This window comes from Engystomops pustulosus, chromosome 6, assembly GCF_040894005.1.
Source record: "Engystomops pustulosus chromosome 6, aEngPut4.maternal, whole genome shotgun sequence".
NCBI classification, from domain to species: domain Eukaryota; kingdom Metazoa; phylum Chordata; class Amphibia; order Anura; family Leptodactylidae; genus Engystomops; species Engystomops pustulosus.
Genome location: NC_092416.1, coordinates 67953603 through 67976247, shown reverse-complemented (window position 1 = coordinate 67976247; position 22645 = coordinate 67953603). Strand labels below are relative to the sequence as shown.

General features: G+C 43.2%; 1 protein-coding gene across 1 annotated transcript; it reads right to left on the bottom strand.

Annotated features, from left to right (window-relative positions):
• Positions 1-966: 966 nt before the first annotated feature.
• LOC140065769 (nicotinamide N-methyltransferase-like) lies at positions 967-22346 on the bottom strand. The gene is made up of 3 exons (XM_072113342.1): positions 22131-22346; positions 19963-20170; positions 967-1421 (listed from the first exon to the last, which is right to left on the bottom strand). The coding sequence occupies exons 1-3, from the start codon at positions 22279-22281 to the stop codon at positions 1004-1006; spliced, it is 777 nt and encodes a 258-aa protein (XP_071969443.1). The 5' UTR covers positions 22282-22346; the 3' UTR covers positions 967-1003.
• Positions 22347-22645: the final 299 nt, after the last annotated feature.

Sequence of the window (22645 nt, the reverse complement as noted above, 5' to 3'; positions counted from 1 at the left end):
CAGGCTGGGGGTACAGGGCTTCCCCAAGATGTCCATCTCTGTTTGTGGGGTCCCCCCAGGCCCATCAGTACTTGTGGCATCTGCGTGATCTCCACCCTCTTAGTGTAGGTGTAAGGGGGAGACCGCACCACTCGCGCCTGCCACTGTTGCCCAAGTCGGGGCAGGGGTTCCACCTGCAACCAGGCAAGGGAAGCCGGGGGGAACTCCTTACCGGTGTCTGCTGGTGTGAGGCTGGTTTTCGTAGTGGCAACTGGCTTGGAGATGCCTGGGTGCCGCCAGCTGGGGAGATTGAAGTTGGTGGCCTGTTCGGGCCAGTCCGTATGCGTGGAGGCAGAGCATGTGGCGCAGCTGATTGTCATGTGCTGGGGCCTGAGGTGCTGGTAAGGAAGTGATCAATCATTGTCCCAGGGGTTGCTGAGGGTCTTGGTGTGACCTGAACCCGTTTGGGACCTTTTCTGGTCTGTCCTGCCAGGGTGAGTTTGCTTGTGGAGCGCACAAAGGGTGACCAGGTGCAAGAGCTGCAGACTACATGTCCTTCTCCATTCAGTGCTAGGACATACCTCCCTCTAGGCTCCTTTCCAACATTTCACTTACTGTCTGCTAACTTCTCTAGATAAAATTTCAACAGAGCGCACACAAATAGATGCACACACAAAGAAAGTTTTCACTCTCACCCCTATTGCTCTGTTCATATCATAACTACTCTGAATTTAATTTTTGGCTTTAGTCACAGAGAGTTAGGGAACAAGTCCTCCTCTTATTTTCACCAAGTGTTGTCATAGGAGAAATAACAGCACCTAATCTAAACCCATTATCGTAAGAGGAAACTTAGAATTGAAAATGGATCCTGCACAGAGAAAAGCTACTAATAAATACAAGATGCAATTCATAAAGTGGCCATACAGAGTTTTATTTATCACATAAATATACATGATAGCTTATCTCGAAAAGCCATCTAAAAGTGCATTTACAATTTAAGTTTCTACATAGACCTACATTTGAGCTACTTGTGAGCTGCAATGTATATGACGGCCTTATAGTCAATTACATCACTGACATTAGTTCTTCTTTTAATCACACAACAATCAATTGTAAAACCTTCTCCAACTAGAGCTTTCCTGGCAAAATCCTCATCATATGTGAACATATGTAGCCTGTCTTTTCCAACCGTAAAAAATGTTGCATTTAAAGATCCAACTAATATGAGGTGTCCTCCAGGCTTTAGCAACTTTGAGAACTTTCTGAGATATCTGACATAATTCTCTTTGTCTTTGCAGATCACATCCAGGAGCCAAGCGCTGATAATACAATCTGCTGGTGGTAAATCTATTGGCTCTGTCATATTTTCTTTCTCAAAGTTACATTTCACAACATGACAAATTGCCGATTTCACTTTTTCATCTTTGTCCCGTATGTGGTCACTAAAAAAAAGAAAAATAGGAGTTATACTCAATAATAGAAATGAGAAGTTATTCTACCACATCTAAAGGGTTTATATCAAGCCTTACATGATTCATGACTTCTTAATCGTCTAAGGGCCAGTTCACATCTCTGTTTTGAATTGCGTTTGGTAGTTTTCATTTAAAAACTCATGAATAACAGAACAAATATTTTCCCATTGATTTCAAAGGACTTGCAATGATGTCTGTTAGTAACCATTTTTAATTCTTCTGTTAGACCTTCAGGGCTTTAACAAATCGAATAAACAACTAAATACTTCTATAAAGAAATAGTCCTTTGATCTAAACCTACAAAATCCAAAGAAGCATTGACCCATAAAATATGAAATATATATATATATTTTATTATTACACAAAATTGTGGATAATACAAGCAACAATATCTGATAAAATGAAAATATGAAGAAAGACAGATACATGATAGCCTGATGGAATGACCTTCAAAAACTGTATATGCCATCACCTATGTCACTTAAATATTGAAAACTACTGCAGCATCGGTGTTTAAATCATCTAAATTTGCTATAGTTGAAAAAATATATTTTTTATATTTGAAAAAAAGCATGGGCGCCTACTCTTGGGGCTTTCACACATTGGCGTTGGTACTCAGCTTTAGTTGTGCATCTGTTTGGTTTTGTCTTTGTTGTGTCTCCGTTTTTTTTCCGTTTTGACTCCATGATGCATCCATTCTGTCTTCATGTCCGCAAAAAAACTGATTAACAATAGTTAAACGGGTCTATGAAAATAGTCATAGACCTATAGGGGCATATTTATCTGTGCCACTTATGGCTAGCAATTGCAATTATCTGCCGCCTTCACGCCATTGGGATGTGAAGGGGCATGAAGGGGGGGGGGGACACAGCTGGGCGAGCGGAGGGCGGGGCTCTCCAGGAGTGAGACGGCGCGGGGCCTGGTGTAGAATAAATGCTACATGCAGCAGCGCTTTTACATATACAGTTGCACGCATGCTCTAGTATGACTGATTTCGGGTCTCTCTCTTCCACCCTACAGACATGTGGAATTAGGGCTTACACAAATGGGGATCCGCACAGTTATACAGTCTGGACCTCCCCTGGTATAATCATATTCCTATATATAGCACTACAAGGGTTAACTCACTGTTTAGCTGAAAGTTCAGCTCACTGATGATGTATACACTTGCTATAATGTATTTAAACTATTACAAATGGATTTTCACATCATGAAACCCTTGTAAATTACAATGACCATGTATTTGATATTCTGGAATGTATGTTTTTTATGTTTTCTATGCATCCTGTATGATGATGAGCTAATGAATTGCCACTTCCCACTTCCTATATAAAATTCCATGTCATACTTGAACAGTGTCGGACTGGGGTGTAGAGGGCCCACCAGAGGAACTGAGTCTGTGGGCCCACTTTCTATTTCAACAATCTTGGTTTATTTTTTTTCCCCTGAGGCTGTGTTCACACATTGGGGCACATTTACTTACCCGGCCCATTCGCGATCCAGCGGCGCGTTCTCTGCACAGGATTCGGGTCCGGCTGGGATTTAAGATGGTAGTTCCTCCGCCGTCCACCAGGTGGCGCTGCAGCGCCGAAAATAATCTTAACGCCCCGGAATGCACCATCCCATAGAAGGTGAAGGTGAGCGCTCCCCAAGCGACACATTTTCGGTTTTTAAATGCGGCGGTTTTTCCGAATACGTCGGGTTTTCGTTCGGCCACGCCCCCCCGATTTCTGTCGCGCGCATGCCGGCCCCGATGCGCCACAATCCGATCGCGTGCGCCAAAAACCCGGGGCAATTCATGTACAAGCGGCGCAAATCGGAAATATTCGGGTAACACGTCGGGAAAACGCGAATCGGGCCCTTAGTAAATGACCCCCATTGCGTTTAAACCACGTTTTAACCAAAAACAGTTGTGGAGCATAATGGGTGAGTCAAATAATTGAAAACTGCTGCTCCTTCTACTTTTACCCCATTCCTGGTTTGGGCATCAAAAACTGCATCTGAAAAACTGAACATGTGGTCGCACCCTTAAAATAGAATACAACGGCTGAGTAGAGGAGATTTGCCTATTTACATTGCTGTTAACATGTGTGTTCACAAAACACAATTTAATGCAATGTTGACACATGCATTAGCATTGTGTTAACCCCTTACCGACATGTGACGTAATACTACGTCACATGTCGGGTCCCAGTACATGGAGAGCGCTCGTGGGCCGAGCCCTCTCCATAGCCGGTAAATCTTTGCTGCATATTGCAGCAAAGGCTTACCGGTAACACCCGCGCACCGATCGCGGGTGTTTTACCGCTGATCGCCGCCGGCAAAGGTGCAGGCGCCGCCATCTTTCCGTGGATCGCCGCTCCCCGTGACGTCATCGGGGAGCGGCGATCCGTCGCCATGGTAGCTTCGGGTCTCTTCGGGTTAACCCATTCATTACCATGTGCTGTCAGCACATGGTAATGTATGAGTAGTAAAATCCCCATATACTGCCATACTGCAGCCAGATCTTGTGCAGTGAGCTCTGCAGATTTTTGTGGCAGATAAAAAAGCATTAGCAAAGCGAGTGTATGAGCTTGGCGGCGAGTGTGCATTGATCTGAAGTGTGTGCAGTGTCTTAAGTGTGACTTACGTTTAAGGGACTTAAGTTTGAGGGGCTTTAGCAGGTAACTTCTGTGTTTTGTGTTACTTTGACTGTAAATTCTTCTTTCTGTGCATATTTCTATTGTAATCCCCATTAGAATAATGGACTCCATAAGTGGCATTGCTACACGGTGTACATCCTGTGCCATGTATGCTTTCCTTGAACAGCCGTTCGAGGGGGAATACTGCTGTGTGGGGTGTGTGAAAATTGCTCATCTGGAAACCCAGATTCTGGATCTAAATGAGCAAGTTTCAAGGCTACGGGCAATTGATAATATGGAACGAAGTTTGCTGCTCCTGGAGCACAAACTCTCTGGGGAAGATGGTTGATGGAAGTATGGAGGTGCAGAGTGAGGGGGCAGCTAGTTGGGTAACATGTAGAAGGCGGGGTAGAGAGGGAAGAGTTGTAGAGAGTCTAGTCCTTATCTGGTGCACCCCAATAAGTTTGCCAGGCTGGCGGATGAGAGGGATATCAGCTCTGGGGTAGCAATGCTGCAGAAAGATGTGGCCGCTAGCAACCAAGGGAATGTGTGCTCCAGTAAGAAGGGTAATGGGAGCACAGGCAAGGTCAGAAAGGTGCTGGTAGTGGGAGATTCGATTATTAGGGGAACACACAGGTCACAAAGACCGTGCATACCGAACAGTGTGTTGTTTGCCGGGTGCTCGGGTTCGGCATGTTGCGGATCGGGTTGATGGATTACTGGGAGGGGCTAGTGAGGAACCAGCGGTCATGGTCCACATTGGCACTAATGACAAAGTAACAGTTAGGTGGAAGGTCCTTAAAAATGATTTCAGAGATTTAGGCCATAAGCTCAGTGCAAGGACCTCAAAGGTAATTTTCTCCGAAATACTGCCTGTACCACGTGCCACACCAGAAAGGCAGCGGGAGATCAAGGAGGTAAATAAGTGGCTCAAAAGTTGGTGTAGGAAGGAGGGGTTTGGGTTCATGGAGAACTGGGCTGACTTTTCTGTGGGCTACAGGCTCTACAGTAGGGATGGGCTGCACCTCAATGGGGAGGGGGCTGCTGTTTTAGGGGAAAAAATGGCTAGAAGGTTGGAGGAGTGTTTAAACTAGAGACCTGGGGGGAGGGCAACTACACTTGTGCAGGGCAAATAGACGGTGTACATAGAGAGCTGGGAAGAGCCATAGTCCATGGGGGAGGAAGGGGGGCTGGAATGAGATTGGGGAATAAGGACAAAAGGAATACGGACAGGGAAAATCATATAAAGTGTATGTACACAAATGCCAGAAGCCTCACAAACAAAATGGAGGAACTGGAACTCTTGATGTTGGAACGGAAATATGATATAGTGGGTATCAGCGAGACATGGCTGGACAGTAGCTATGACTGGGCTGTTACTATAGATGGTTATAGTCTTTTTAGAAAGGATCGTATAAATAAAAAAGGGGGAGGGGTTTGTTTATATGTGAATTCTTGCCTCAAGCCCGTCTTGCGAGATGACATCAGTAACGCAAATGTGGAGTCCCTATGGGTGGAGATAAGAGGAGGGAAAAATAAAAATAAAATATTACTAGGGGCTTGTTATAAGGCTCCAAATATAATGGAGGCAGCAGAGGAAATGCTGATAAGTGAAATGGATGCGGCTTCAAAGCATGGTGAAGTACTTATCATGGGGGACTTCAATTACCCAGATATTGACTGGGGGGCAGAAACCTGCAGGTCCTTCAAAGGTAGCAGGTTCTTGTCAACAACAAAAGACAATTACCTGTCGCAACTAGTCCTGGAGCCAACAAGAGGGGGGGCAATGCTGGACCTTATCCTTACCAACAGACCAACTACAGGTTGGGGGGAACCTGGGGAATAGTGATCATAATATCATTGATTTTGTATTACGCTTTACTAAGCACGTTAGTGAAGGGGCAACCAACACTCTAAACTTCAGGAGGGCAAATTTTCATCAACTAAGGGAAGACCTTAAAGGCATAGACTGGGATAATGCTCTCAAAGACAAAAGCCCCCCCCCAAAAATGGGACTTTTTCTCATATATTCTGAAAAAGTCCTGTGAGAAACACATACCTTATGGGAAAAAGCATAAAAGGAACAAGAAAAAGCCTATGTGGCTAACTAGTCTTGTAAGGAAAGCAATAAGCGAGAAAGATAAAGCGTTTAAGGTGCTAAAACGTTAATGTAGCGATGAGGCATTACAGGATTATAGAGAGAAAAATAAATCCTGTAAAATACAGATAAAGGCCGCAAAAATAGAGACTGAAAGAAATATTGCCAGGGAGAGCAAAAATAATCCCAAATTATTTTTCAAGTATATAAATGATAAGAAACTAAAAACAGAGAGTGTGGGTCCCCTTAGAAATAACATGGGGGTCATGGTGGAAGGAGATGAGGAAAGGGCCAATCTACTGAATGTCGCCTTCTCAACTGTCTTTACCCAGGAAAATCCCCTGGTGGAAGACACAATGAGGAGTAATGTAAATTCTTTTTATAATGTCAACAGTTTAACCCAGGAAGAGGTACGGCGCCGCCTCGCAACCACTAAGATAGATAAATCACCTGGGCCAGATGGCATACACCCCCGGGTTCTGCATGAATTATGTACGGTGATAGACAGACCGTTATTTTTAATATTTGAAGATTCACTGAGGACTGGTTATGTTCCACAGGAATGGCGCATAGCAAATGTGGTACCAATATACAAAAAAGGATCAAATAGCGATCCTGGAAACTACAGACCCGTAAGTCTAACTGCTGTGGTGGGGAAAATATTTGAGGGGTTTATTAGAGATGCTATCCTGGAGTATCTCACTGTGCACAACCTTATAACCCAGCGTCAGCATGGGTTTATGAGAGATCGGTCCTGTCAGACTAATCTGATTGGTTTCTACGAGGAGGAAAGTTCAAGACTGGATCTGGGTGACGCTGTGGATGTTGTATATCTGGACTTTTCAAAGGCATTTGACACCGTGCCACATAAAAGGTTGGTATATAAAATGAGACTGCTGGGAATAGGAGAAAATCTGTGTATCTGGGTAAGTAATTGGCTTAGTGATAGAAAACAGAGGGTGGTCATTAATGGCACATTCTCAGATTGGGTTGATGTTACCAGTGGAGTGCCACAGGGGTCAGTATTGGGGCCACTTCTTTTTAATATTTTTATTAATGACCTTGTAGTGGGTTTACACAGTCAAGTTTCAATATTTGCAGATGATACTAAGCTGTGTAAAGTAATAAATACTGAGGTCGATAGTTTAGCATTACAGAGGGATTTGTGGAAGCTTGAGGGATGGGCAGAGAAATGGTTGATGAGGTTTAATGTAGATAAATGTAAAGTTATGCACTTGGGCCATGGAAACAAAAAGTATAATTATGTTCTAAACGGTCAATTACTTAGTAAAACTGAAGCTGAAAAGGACTTGGGCGTATTGGTGGATGGTAAACTTAATTTTAGTGACCAGAGCCAGGCGGCTGCTGCTAAAGCAAATAAAATAATGGGATGTATCAAGAGAGGAATAGATTCTCATGATAAAGACATAGTTCTGCCCTTATACAAATCCCTGGTCAGACCACACATGGAATATTGTGTACAGTTTTGGGCACCAGTATATAAAAAGGATATAGTAGAGCTGGAACGGGTGCAGAGGAGAGCAACCAGGATTATTAGGGGAATGGGGGGACTAGAATACAATGACAGATTACAAAATTTGGGATTATTCAGTTTAGAAAAAAGACAACTGAGGGGAGACCTCATTACAATGTACAAATACCTGAATGGACAGTACAAGGATCTCTCCAAAGATCTTTTTATACCTAGGCCTGTGACCAGGACAAGGGGGCATCCTCTACGCCTAGAGGAGAGGCGATTCTACCATCACCATAGACAAAGGTTCTTTACTGTAAGAGCAGTGAGACTATGGAACTCTCTGCCGCAGGAGGTTGTTATGGCCGACTCTATGTACATGTTCAAGAGAGGCCTGGATGACTTTCTGGAGAGAAAAAATATCACGGGTTATGGGGATAAAACATTTATTTAATTCTTGAAGGTTGGACTTGATGGACTTGCGTCTCCTTCCAGCCTTATATACTATGATACTATGAAAGTATGAAAAAGTTATTAGCCCCAGAAGATGGCAAAATCCCCCCAAAAAAATTTGTACAGGAGGTTTTAATTTTTTTAAATGTATGAAAACATTATAAAACCTATACAAATTTGTTATCCCCGTAATCGTACCGACCCAAAGAATAAAGTAGACATGTCATTTGGGGCGCTCAGTGAAATCCGTAAAATCCAAGCCCACAAGAATACGGCACAAATGGCTTTTTTTACCAATTTCACTGCATTTGGAATTTTTTTCCCGGTACACGGCATGAAATATTAAATACCACCATTTTGAAGTGTAATTTGTTACGCAGAAAATAAGCCATCACACAGTTTTATGATGACATGTTAACACATGTGTTAACACCACATTCACATTGTGTTTTGTAAACGCAATGTAATTAACCCCTTAACGCTCTAGGGAATGTATGAAGATGGCTCACGGGCTGAGTCCTCTTCATACAAGGGTGGGAGTTGTTGCATATTGCAGCAAACCCCCACCGCTAATAACCTCAGTCGGTGCTTGCGGTGCTTGCGAACAGTTGCCATGGTAGCCTCAGGTCTTCGTTTGACCTGGCTTCTGCAGATTCGTTACAATGAGCCAGTGGCTCATTGTAATGAATGAGCTGCAAAAATGCCATATATTGAAATACAGAAGTATTGCAATATATGGTAGGAACGATCTAACCATCTAGGGTTAATGTACTCTAGATGGTCTAAGAATTAGTGAAAAAAAAAGAAAAAAAAAAGTTTAAAAAATAAAAAAAATTAATAAAATATAAAAAATTCAAATCACCCCCTTTTCCCTAGAACTGATATAAAACATAATAAACAGTAAAAATCACAGACACATTAGGTATTGCCGCGTCCCAAAATGCCCGATCTATCAAAATATAAAACCGGTTACGGCCGGCGGAGTTACCTCTGAGACGGGAAATGGCGCCCAAATGTCTGAAATGCGACTTTGACACCTTTTTACATCACATAAAAAATGGAATAAAAAATGATCAAAATGTCGCACAGACCTCAAAATGGTACCAATGCAAACGTCGGCTCATTTCGCAAAAAATTACATCTCACACAACTCCGTGCACCAAAGTATGAAAAAGTTATTAGCTTCAGAATATGGCAATTTTTTTTTCTTTTTTGTACACATTCGTTTAATTTTTGAAAATGTATTAAAACACAATAAAACCGGTATAAATTTGGTATCACCGCGATCGCACCAAACCAAAGAATAAAGCTGAGGTGTTATTTTGAGTGCACAGTCAAAGTCGTAAAAACTGAGCCCACAAGAACGTGACGCACGTGTGTTTTTAAAAAATTTTTTCAGCTTCACAGTACACGGCTTGTTAAAATAAATAACATTACGGGAAAGTAAAATTTGTTACGCACAAAATAAGCCCTCACACAGGTCTGTACACGTAAAAATGAAAAAGTTATGGATTTTTGAAGGTGGAGAGCACATTCACACGTTGCGCTTTGATTGCATTTAAAACACGTTACAACAGATGAGGAGAGGTAAGCACAAATGTTAACAGTAATGTAATTAGGCAAATCATCTCTCCTCAGCTGTTGTAATGCATTTTAAAATGTGCATTCACACATGGCGTTTTGGATGGGTCAAAAAGCATGTGTCAGAACGCATAAATGTTAAGGGGTTATCCGGGTATACAAATTTACTTATGGCCGGGCTGGGGAGGGCTATTTAAAAATAACAAACGTGTACTTACCTCCTCCGGCGCCACTGATGTCCTGTGCCGCGGTCCGTCTAATCTGTGAGCCGGTTTGGATACAAGGGCTTACAACGCTGAGAGGATGGGAGGAGCTGGCCCCATCGCTGGCCGGAAGCTCCCTGTGCGCTGCTTCTGTGCCCCTGTAAACAAACAGCGGCACGGGTCAAACAGACCGCGGCGCCGCACATCAGCGGCGCCAGAGGAGGTAAGTACATGTTTGTTATTTTTAAATAGCCCACCCCAGCCCGGCCATAGGTAAATTTGGCTACACTGGATGCGTTTTTTTTCATTGTTGGAAGTGTAAACCAGCCAAACGCAAGGTAAACATGCAATCACGCATGCATTTTCAATGTGTTTAAAATTGCACCAAGAACGCATAATGTGACCGCACCCTCATACGTAAGCATTACATTTATATACAGCCTTCATGAACATTTACAAATTCTACATGAATACACTATATAAATTGCACTGTTATTCACACTAAATACCACCTGTACATGAACATTCCACATGCATCCTTGCATTACATGCACATCTACATTCCACATACATACATATATATTAGATAAAGTATATACAATACAATCATACTCAAAAGAGTCAATACTTACCTTTCTTACACAATGGATCTTGTAGTTTTGCCTTCACTGTTGGACAGCAGTTAAGGCAATCAAATTAGATCTGCAGCTGGGGCTTGGAGGGGGCAAAATGGCTGCTGGGGGTGATCAGATGATAAGAAGTACAGCAGTAAGAAGTAAACATAGAAGTAATCAGCTGAGATGGATCTCAGGATTGAGCAGCTGGAGGGAGACACAGGTGGAAAGGGAAATGGAAAAATAAGGAATAATTCAGAAGAGCTAATAATGAAGTTAGGAGGGACATGCAGAGTACAGTAGAGAGGAGGAACCAGCCTGCAGGAAACTGCCATAATCTTCTTTTCTTCTGGATCCGTTCTACTTCCTGTGCAACTCTTTCAGCCTCCCCCTCCTGTCACTGCCGACTGCATAACAATGTAATCAGCGCAGGGCTGGAGAGGAAGTAAGACAGGATCGCTAGTGAGTAGCTGGAGAGGGAGGGAGACAGGATATCTAGCGAGAAGCCTGTACTGAAGCCACAGCTCGGGCTGTATAGAAAAGTGCAAGGAGCTGCAGCTCTGCCGAAGCTCCGAGCTGGTGGCGGGGCTTATTTCTCTGTGTCCTATCCTGCTTAGTGGGGCCCACCGGAGGTTTCTCCGGTGCTCGGCTGGCCCAGTCTGACACTGTACTTGAATATTGCTTTGATAAAGTCTGTATGGATCAGCTGAAATCTAGCAGCATGGGTGAATAAAGCCACTTTGTTTCACTATAACTATATGAGTGCTGCCTACTTTCTGTTGTACTACAGAGGATTTCTAGAAAAAATAGAAATTAGATTTGCTCACCCAATCACCTGAATTTCCTCCTCCAAAGGGTCCTTGTGGTGGTGCCTGCCACCGGATTCTTGACTGAGAAACTCTTGAAATTAGCAACAAAAACTATGGTGAGCGGCAGCACTCCAAATCCCACGTAGGTACGTTGTTCTAATGGCAATAAAACATGCACATGAGGAATGACACACAAGAGCCTAAGATCGACGCGTTTCATGATCTCAACTACAATGTGACAACTCATGCCTTATATACAAAAGAGTAAACTTACCCGGTGTTCAATCACAAGAACCGGATGTTACCACCCCTCTGTTTAGAAAAAACTTTTTCAATCCCACTCCAGAAGAATCCCTGTGTACTCCTGTTGTGGCATTCTCTAAAATGTCTGGATAAGGCTGAAATATTCACTGTGTTGTTATCGATATCTGACAAATGACTCCTGATTCTTGTCTTAAGGGGCCCGGTTGTTTGTCCAACATACTGCTTCTGGCATATAGAACATCCAGCCAAATATACAATGTTTTCTCAGTTGCAGTTAATATAACTGCGTATGTCATATTTGTTATTTGTGAGATATGAAATAAAAGTATTCTGAACTAGGATGTATGTGCATGCCTTACATTTATTGTGCCCACACTTATAACAACCGGGGAACCTCAACCAACTCAGAGTAGGGGCTTCACTTGCTGTACTGCTGAAAAGACTAGGCGACAAAATGGACCCTAGTGTTTTGGCTTTCTTGGGTACACATCTGACACCGGGGGCCATGACAGGAATCATATCATTCTCCTGCAACAGTATCGGTAAATATTTGTAAATAATACGCTTGATTTGGGAAAACTGTTTACTGTAGCAAGTTGAAAAAAGATTTCTGGATTGCTTCTTGGGATAGCACCCAGACCATCACCTGCTGTGCTGCTGTTTTTTTCTATTTACAAGTAATAGAAGTTATAACATTCTTAAATGTTCAATTTAGCCGCACTCATTGGCCCAAATATATGGAAACTGGCGCAATCTGCCTCAGTACAGTTTGTCTCACTAATGTGCACTTTGCAGCACCCTATTAAATAGTGTCTCTTGCGCTTAATCTTGTCTGTTTTCACGACGTGCACACAGTTGCACCATTTTTTCTTGGTGCACTTTGATTTATGCTGTTGCGAAGCGCAGTAATAAATGTGCCGCCATCTAGGAACACACACCACCACGTTTGGGGGTGCACAGTTTTCAAAGTATCAGACAAAATGTATCCTGTTAATAAAGATGGTTATAGTCTTTTTAGAAATAATTGCATAAATAAAAAAAGGGAGGGGTTTCTTTATATGTGAAATCTTGCCTCAAGCCTGCCTTGTGACATCGGTGGAATATGTGGAATCTTAAAAAACCATCCAACATAAAGCAGACGTTTGGAAAATGTAAGTTATAAATTTATTTGGGTGCTATGACTATCTGCATCAAAAGTAGAGAATTTAGAACGTTGAAAATAAATTTTTCCAAATTTTGATATTTTTTCATAACTAAACAAAAGATTTTATCCAAATTTTTAAACTAATTTGACGTACAATGTGTCACGAGAAAACTATCTCAAAATCCCCTGGATTTTGGCCAAAAGAGGCTGAGTCCCGTAGGGGTTAATACAGGGGTTAAGGGTTAAACAGCTCCCAGCTTTCTCTTCTTGTACTCTTGGCTTGATCTCCCTGCTGTGCAGGAGATTCTGTCCTGGTCCCCTACTCTCATGGAACACCTGGGGGCCCAGAACCCTTTCTTTTTTTTTTTTTTAAAAAAAAAGCTTTATTTGGTCTACCGTAAAGAATATACATGCATACATATAGTCGCGGTTACAGTAGTATCAGTATTAATACAAAGCATTGAATTCTTATGTTTTTGACCATTGTTCTTATTCACAGTTAGATCTCAACTTTGTAACATAAACAAGGCGCAACTAGCGCCCTTACGGCTATTCGTCAGACATAGTAGGAAATACATAAGTAGTATAACTATTTATACCGTGGGAGACATATTGATCCAGTGTGTGGCATAAAATAACCTCGTTTTTCTAAGGGCAGGATAGGTGTTTTCACGTGGGGAACCTTGCTGACACTAGAAATTAGTTGTGTCTATCTGTAAACGGCCTAGAGTCCCTTTCAAGTTCTCGGTGGTACCAAGTTGTACGACATAGCTTTGCCATAAGACGCCTGATCTCCTCTGTTGTGAGGTAGGTGGTGATAAATTTCCTCCATTTGCGGAAGAACGATTTCGTACGTTTATTACCCAGTCTCTCTGTTTCTAGCCTGTCTACTTCGAGGTATGTCTTTATCTGTGCTAGCACTTCTGCCCATGTGGGTAATGTGTGTTCCAACCAATGATTTAGTAGACATCTCTTGGCTACCAACAGCGTGATGTGTATGATTGGCGGTAGGGGGTCCCCTGCCTCCTCCTCTGCCCCTTCAGGTATTGTGGAGTGAAATAGTAATCCTAGAGCTGTGATGGGGAGTGTCACTGAGTAGGCTCTAGCAATTTGGTCTCGGATTTCGGTCCAGTAGGGTTGCAAGTTGGGGCACGCCCACATAGTGTGATAAAGACCTACTAGTGGCTCCTCGCATTTAGGGCATTTAGTTATCCTGTCCGGTCGCAATTCCGTTGCTGGGATGTTGAATGCATAGATGGCGGCATGCATAAGTTTGTAATAGGTCTCACACCAACGCTCACTTAGAATGTGCCTACGCACCCCAGCCCATCCCTGCAAGATACGTGTGGAGACATGGTTGGCCCGTAACCTTTTTTCCCAGTATGGGAAGTTAAGTGGTTGTTCCACTGGTTCTCCTTTCCGCCCTAGTATGGAATATAATATCGATATGGACCTTCTCCATCCCACTTCCCCCAGCAATTCGTCAAATTTGTTTGTGGTCATTTCACCTGCCAAGTTTTGTGTTTTTGAGTTGCAAAACATCACCATCTGAATGTAGGGAAAGTCTTGTCTGTCTGGCAAGGCATATTCTGTTGTCAGTTCCGTCAGTGTCTTAAGTCTTGGTTCTGTGTCATGTATCAACTGTCGCATCCGATTTATTCCGTTTGCTTTCCACGGTCCATATAGTCTACTAGTCCCTCCCGCCGGGAACTCCGGGTTGTCCCATAACGTTAGATGTTTGGACATCTGATACGGCATCCCAAATTGTTTCCGCAACACCTTCCATATCGCTATGGTGTCCCTTAATAATGTCGACTGTTTTGCCATTCTTGGGAGTTTAGCGTAAGGTAGGTGCAAGGCTGCTACCAAAACACACCCCTGAAGAAGTCCCTGTTCCAGTTCTATGTTTGAAACTTTGTTGGTGCCATGCACCCAGTCAATTAGGTGTCGTAGTATAGAAGCATGATTATAGCGTCTTATATCTGGGAAGTTCAACCCTCCCGATGGTTTAGTATAGGTCAGGCGTTTTAATGATATCCTTTGCTTCTTGCCCTGCCATACAAATCGTGTGAACGCTTTGTTTAGATCTCTTATGTCTGTTGTTTTTAGCAGCAGAGGCAAGGTTTGTAGGGGATAAAGTAAACGTGCAAAACGAATCATTTTTATGAGTTGTACCCTTCCTGAAATGTTTAGTGGAAGAGATTCCCAGCGCAAAAGCTCTGCTTTTATTTTCTGGAAGAGTGGTGGGTAATTCAGGGTATATAGGGAGGAGGACGTTTTTCCTATATGGATTCCTAAATATTTTATGCTCTTTGTGGCAAGGCCTATTCCTAGCGCTTTTATGGCGTGTTGTTCCGTAAATAAAAGTGGGTCTAGCGGTAAAAGGTCACTTTTGGCCAAATTTATCTTAAACCCTGCTATTTCTCCAATGTCTTCGATGTGCGCCAGTATCCGTGGCACCGTATGCACCGGGTCTGTTAGGAAGATCAGTATGTCATCCGCGAATAAAGCGGATTTTACACAAGTGTTACCCACTTTGATTCCCTCGTTAATGATCGGTGAGCAAAGGGCCTTTGCTAGCGGCTCAAGTGCCAGGTCAAAAAGTAGGGGTGACAGGGGGCATCCCTGCCTTGTCCCTCTACTCAGGTTTATTACTCTGGATTTACAGCCTGCTAATAGTATCTCAGCTCTAGGGTTGGTGTATAAACCTGAGACAAAAGTTCGGAAGTGGCCTGTAAAGCCGTACTTGTCCAATGTCAAGTCCAGCCACCGCCAGCGGATCCTATGAAACGCTTTTTCTGCATCTAGAGCCAATAATGCTCTTTTCCCCGCTGACGGTGGCTGATGTGGCACGCTGTCCAGCACTGCCAGTACCCGCCGGATGTTCGTGACGGCCGCTCTCCCCTTCACAAATCCAACTTGGGAAGGGTGTATTAGTTTGGGAAGTAGTTCTGCTAGTCGGTTAGCTATTATTTTGGCCGCTAGTTTTAAGTCCTGATTGATTAGCGATATGGGCCGGTACGAACTGGGTAGTAGTGGGTCCCTACCTTCCTTGGGTAATACTTTAATATAAGCCGTGTTTGCCGATGAGGGGATTGGGGCTCCCTCCATAATTTTGGTGAAGTAGCTTGCTAGTATGGGTGCGGCTTGGTCCTTAATCTCTTTGTAAAATTCCGCCGGAAATCCGTCTGGCCCCGGTGCTTTTCCATTTCCCAAATCTTTAACCGCCCCCTTTACCTCCTCTGGAGTTATTTCTTTATTTAGTAGAGACATATCTGCGTCAGATACCGTGGGTAGTGATATCTGAGACAAATATGTCCCCGCCCTGGAGCTGTCAAATGGAGTAGTGTCTTCATATAGTTTGGTATAAAAGTTGTGAAAGATTGACAGTATTTCTCTGGGGTTTTCATGTATTGTTCCTTCTGCGTCCCTAAGTCTGGTGATGTTAGTGCGCGGTCTTTGTCCCTTTGCCAAATTGGCCAATATTTTTCCAGACTTGTTCCCAAATCTGAATAAAGTCGCCTCAAATCGGCTGCGGTTTTGTGCTTCTTGCAACTCTATTAGCGACTCGTGATGTGCCCTTGCTGTTTTCCAATGCCCTAGGTTCTCTGTGTTAGGGTGCAAAAGATATTTTGTACAAGCCTCTCTAAGTGAGGCGCTGCTGGTGGCAAAACGTTCCTTATTACGCCTCTTGAGTGCGCCTACATGGTTCATGATTTTCCCCCTGATTTCCATCTTTGCTGCCTCCCAGTACAAGGCAGGTTCTGTTTGCCGTCCTGCTTGCGATGCTGCATATTCTGTCCACCATCCTCTCAGGAGCTGGTTAAATGAGTCATCCTTCGCTAGGTGGGTTGGGAATCTTCAACAAAAGTCAGTCCCTGGTTTGTGGGTATGCGCTAAAGACAATGAAATAGGAGCGTGATCTGATATCAATATTTGTTCTATAGTCGTGTCTATTGTGCGGCTCAATAGTGCCCCTTTCATAAACATGTAGTCCAGTCTGGACCAGTTGTGATGTACCTCTGAGTAAAAGGTGTACTCCCTGTCATCAGGGTGGTAATATCGCCACACGTCCGTCAGTCCTATATCGTCTGTCAGGATTTTCACATCTGAGTCTGTTTGTGATGTCGTCTGCGGTGTCAGTATTTGGCTTTTCCGGTCTTCTGCATTGTTCATGACCTGATTAAAGTCTCCAGTCAAAAGTATGTGAGGAGATATATCTTGGGCTACTATTCCTGTCAGAGATGCATAAAATGTGTGCTGGTCGTGGTTGGGTGCATATATGTTGTATACGCTGAGTCTACCTGCAGGGGTGTCTAGAATGGCATGCAGAACCCTATTGTCTTCTAGCATAACATGAGAGTGTACCGTAATAGATGATCGTTTATTCACCAGTAGGAGGACCCCCCCCTCTCCTTCTAGATGTTGATCCCCCTACTGCAGTTGAGACCCAGAACCTTTTCATTAAAGAAGATTCAGTGCTAAGCAGATGGGATTCCTAAAGCACTGCTACATCCACCTTCATTTTATGTAGATGCCGCAGCACTAGGGATCTTTTCTGCGGGGACCTCAGTCCCTTAACATTCCATGATATTATCTTAGTAGACATGAGTGTCCGTTTGGATCGATCTGCATAGCTATGTCCTTTTCTACACTTTTGTTGTATGGCCTATGTCTCCCACTAAATACAACAAATAACATTAAAACAATCATCAACAATACGATAACTCGAAAACATACAAAAAAAGGTGTATAGTCACCCGTGCCCATGGTATTGGGCTTGACGTATAGTCTCTCATTGACCTCCACATTTTCCGGCATGGAAGGAGACCTCCCCACCCAGTTCGTTTGAAGATGCGTCTTCCCGCCTACATCGGACAAATGATAGCTGTTCCATAGTCTCTTATCTTTGTTTCCCGGACCTCCGTCTCTTCAACCGTTGATCAGACACGTCGTGGGGTCTTGGGTGGACGCTGTGATCCCGATGGCCTCTGTTCCGGGGACATTGGTGGTCGTCTTGGGGAGGAATATGACGATGGTGAGCTTTGTCGCTGCCGTGGATGTTCGCGCCAGGCTTGTAGTGCTTGGATTGTGTTTTCTGCGACCAAAGGATCCATAAAGCTGCAGGAAGTGCCATCTGGGTGAGTGACCTTAAGCGTCGCTGGGTATAGCAGTTGGAATTTCCAGCGTCTCTGAAAAAGTTCGGTGCACAGGGAGCTGAAAGCACGTCTTCTCTTTGTTAACTCTGCAGAGTAGTCCGCAAAAAGTAGCACTGATGCATTATCAATTTTCAATGGCTCTCGTCTTTTTCTGTAGGCCCGCAGAATGGCCTCTTTTTCTGCATAGTCCAGATATTTTGCTATAACCTGGCGCGGTCGATCCTACCTCCCTGATGGTTGCGTAGAGGGGGACCTTGGTGCTTTTTGGGGGCCTATTCTGTGTGCCCGCTCTACTTTGTATGGTCCTGTCAGGCCAAGCTGTTGCGGCAGAATATCTGAGAAGACGTGTGAGAGCTGAGATACTGGAACTGACTCTGGAAGCCCTACCAGTCGTAGGTTGCTTCTGCGAGACCTATTTTCTAGATCGTCAAGTTTCTCTGCGATACGTGCAGATTCGTTTGTGACTGCCGTTAACTTATTCAGAGCTACTGTCAGGTCATCTTCTAGAGTAGATATTCTATGCTCTGCTTAAGATAATTGGGACGTATGCTGGTCCACCTCAGCTTGTATACTCTGCAGCTTCTCCTCTATGGCGTTGGAGACTGCTTCCTGTATGCCTGGGGTAATCTTTTTTGCCACCTCTTTAGCCAGCTTTTTGTAATTAATGGGCTGCCTTACCCCCTGCTGTGAACCAGCATCTGATTCATCCTCTGATGCTTCTCCCTTCCCGCTGCGTGGAGCAGGCGGCGCCATGTTGCCAGCAAGTGGTCCGGGGGAGTCTGTGGCGGTTCTGGGCTCCCGCTCCGTTCAGCGTCTGGCGATTTCCCCAGGTGAGGTCTCCCAGTTCCGGGTAGCCGGGGGACACTGTTTTAAATGTCCAGTGCGGCAGTGTTATGCGCGCATATTGCGCTTTTCGTGCGGTCGGGTGGCGGAGCTCCACTGCGTGTCTCCCTACATCCCGGGGACGGAACCGGAAGTCCCCAGAACCCTTTCTAGTCAGGACCCCCTGAACACAGCCCCACCGAATACTCCATGATTTTGGTCATGCTGGTATCCCAAAATGTCCGATCTATTAAAATATAATAACAGTTATTCTCAGAGTTTAACCCTGTATCAGAAAATAACGCCCAAAGTCGAAAATACCACTTTTTTGCCATTTTTGTAAAATATTAAAAATTCTATAAAAAGTGATCAAAAGGCTAAAAATGTTAGCATTGAAAACGTCATTAAAAGCCTCAAAAAGTGAAACCACCCACCGCTCCATAGACTGAAGTATGAAAAAGCTATTAACGCCAGAAGATGGCAAAAGAGTATAATGTATGAAAACATTATAAAACCTATACAAATTTGATTTTGCTGTGATCACACAGACCCATGGAATGAAGTAGACATGTCATTTGGGGCGCACAGTGAAAGGCATAAAATCCAAGCCCACAAGAATACGGCGCAAACTGCATTTGGAATTTGGAATGCTGTATTCTAAACCTGATCCTGTATCTTGACCGGAATCCTGTAACCTGACCTCATCTGGTAACCATGGAACCTAGTGAATTGTGGCCTGAATCTGCCCCTGTGTAGCCCTAGCCTGAGCCAGAGATTTGTGTACCGCTAACCTGAGTCAGAACTATGTGTACTCTGAACTTGTTCGGAACTCGGTGTAACCCGATTCTGTCTGGAACTCTGTGTACCCCGAGTCTGTCTGGAACTCTGTGTACCCCGAGTCTGTCTGGAACTCTGTGTACCCCGAGTCTGTCTGGAACTCTGTGTACCCCGAGTCTGTCTGGAACTCTGTGTACCCCGAGTCTGTCTGGAACTCTGTGTACCCCGAGTCTGTCTGGAACTCTGTGTACCCCGAGTCTGTCTGGAACTCTGTGTACCCCGAGTCTGTCTGGAACTCTGTGTACCCCGAGTCTGTCTGGAACTCTGTGTACCCCGAGTCTGTCTGGAACTCTGTGTACCCCGAGTCTGTCTGGAACTCTGTGTACCCCGAGTCTGTCTGGAACTCTGTGCTTATCTTATGCTTATCTGCTTTAATAGAATAAATAAAAATTCTTTGTAACGCTGACATATTTCTGTGGACAACTACTTTACCTTTTTTCTTGGAGATCAGCATGGAGTTTCGCAGCATGTCCCCAGTTAAATGCTCCTGTACGTGTATCCAACCATCTTTTTAACTCCAAGATGCATCTGTCTTGGACTTTAAGTATTATGACATGTTTGAAAAATTCACAGACTGCATACAGATGAGGAACCATGGAACTGAGACTAAGATAAATCAAGATATTTCCTTTAATATGACCTGTCCAGAAAAGATGCAGATATTGAAATATCTCATATGCTAATACTGTCATAGATTTTGTAATGAACCCCTGGGTGCACCAGGACGTTATAGTACGTCCCTGTGGGTAGATGCTTAGCGCAACGGGACGTGCTGTAACGTCCTGCTTCTGGCACCGGCTCACAAACGGAGCCGGGACCAGAAGCAGCGTATGTCAGCTGTCTAGTACAGCTGACACCGCGCTGTAACACCCGCGATCGGAGCTGACTCCGATTGCAAGTGTTAACCCCTTAAACGCTGCGGTCAAGCATGACCGCGGTGTGTGAGGGTGTTCCTGTTATGGAATGGATCCCCCTTGCCTCTTATCGGGGGATCCAATCCACTTCTGGGGAGCACCAAGGTCTGCCGAGTGCCCCAGTGCTGCCCGATGTTTCTGACTGTAAACTGTCTGAGCATGCGTCTGCATGCTCAGACAGTTTACACTGCTCTACAATAAATTAGTATTGTAGAGCAGTGTATTGAACTTGAACCAGCGACCAGAGCATCGCTGGTTCAAGTTCAAGTATGGAAAAGTTAAAAAAAAGTACTAAAAACACTAAAGACAGCCGACTTGCAGACAACCCATAGTTACAGACAGACCCCTCTGACCTCTGGTGAAGCTTTCTGAATGCTTTACTATAGTCCCAGATTGCAATAATCATCTGTAATGAATCTTTATTGATAATCCTTGGTCGCATTACACCAAAAAATTTTTAAACTCTAATTGTCACTAGGGCCAAATTTTTTTTTTCTGGATCTACAATTATAAAATATACAGTTTCGACTTACATACAAATTCAACTTAAGAACAAACCTCCGGACCCTATCTTGTACATAACCCGGGGACTGCCTGTATATATATATATATATATGCTCTAAAAATGTCACTTTTCCATTAAAACACTTAATAAAGTATAAAAAACACGAAAAAAAACCCCACATATTTGGTGTTGCTGCGTCCGTAACAATCTGTATAACAAAACAGAATTGTTTCTAGACCCCTACGGTAAACGCCGGAGAAAAAAACCCCAAAAAAACCTTCCGAAAAAAATCATTTTTTAATACATACCTTTAAAAGAAATGCTCTACAAAGTGATAAAAAATGTTCCACATTCTACAATAAGACCACTAAAAAGAACAACTCTTCTCGCAAAAAAGAAGCCCCTAAACAGATTTGTCAGCTGAAAAATAAAAAAGTTATGCATATGAAAAGATGGTGATGCTAAAATGTACAAGATTTTCTCCAAATTAGTTTATATTCAGTAAAATTGAATAAAATACACAAAACCCCACATATTTGGTATCCCTGCGTTATAAAAGTTATTATAAAGTGTTAGGCTCTCTAAACTAAGACCACTCAAAAGAACAATCCTTCTCGCAAAAAATAAGCCCGTATAAAACACCTTTTATGGTTAACAAGCTTCTTAAAAGTGCTTTTTCATACGTTGAGGGGTGTAGTTTCCATAATGGGGTAATTTATGAGTCTAGCTATTATTTAGGCCTCTCAGTGTCAATTAAAAGTTGAGCAGGTTCATCTAATGTCTCTTAATTGCTGCACTTGCCAATTTGGGCAAAATTTATGGAATTGTTCAAACCTACTCAACTTTTCACTTCTTACAATAATTAACTTTTTTGTCAATTCGACTCCAAATATAAAGATTGGCGGATGATCATGATTACAGTTCATCCGTTCTGTTTTACTATGAGTCTTCTCTTCTGCGCTGTGGATGTTCTGTGAAAGCACATTGCAAGGTCCGTTACACGGACTGACCATGGTCACGTAACACTGGCTTTGGACCTCATATGCCAAAATGAAACCAAATTTATCAAGCAGTTTAAGCAACTGTTATAAATCTAAAGTGCAAAATACAACCGAAAGAGCTCAAAATACATTTGCAAACACATTTTTTTTTATAATATTCAAATATAAAAAAGTACTTACCCAATGTGAATGTTTTTGTAAGGTTTACAATAGAAAATATTATTGAATCATCTCCAAACACCATTTTAGGTTTATCTCCAAAGTAGTCCTCTAGATGTTGCCTGCAATCAACACCGTGTACATGATAAATCTTACAGGTATCTGAATTCATTGTTTTATCTTGTATATCAGATGGATAGATTGATTCCCCCAACCCCAGTGCTCAAGGCTGCTCAAGAATCACCTGGCACATCACAAGTTATCATCTTCTCAAGTCAGTTGGGGCATGTGTTTTAATAAATTTGAATGTAATTACCCTATGGCCTCTCTTCCTTAAAATTCAAATCATCCCCCTGTCCTTAACCCATTAAGGACGCAGACAGTTTTACTTTAACCCCTTAAGGACGCAGGGTTTTTCGGCTCATTTCTCGCTCTCCAACTTCAAAATCCATAACTTTTTCATTTTTACGTGTACAGACCTGTGTGAGGGCGTAACAAATTTTACTTTCCCTTACTGTTATTTATTTTAACATGCC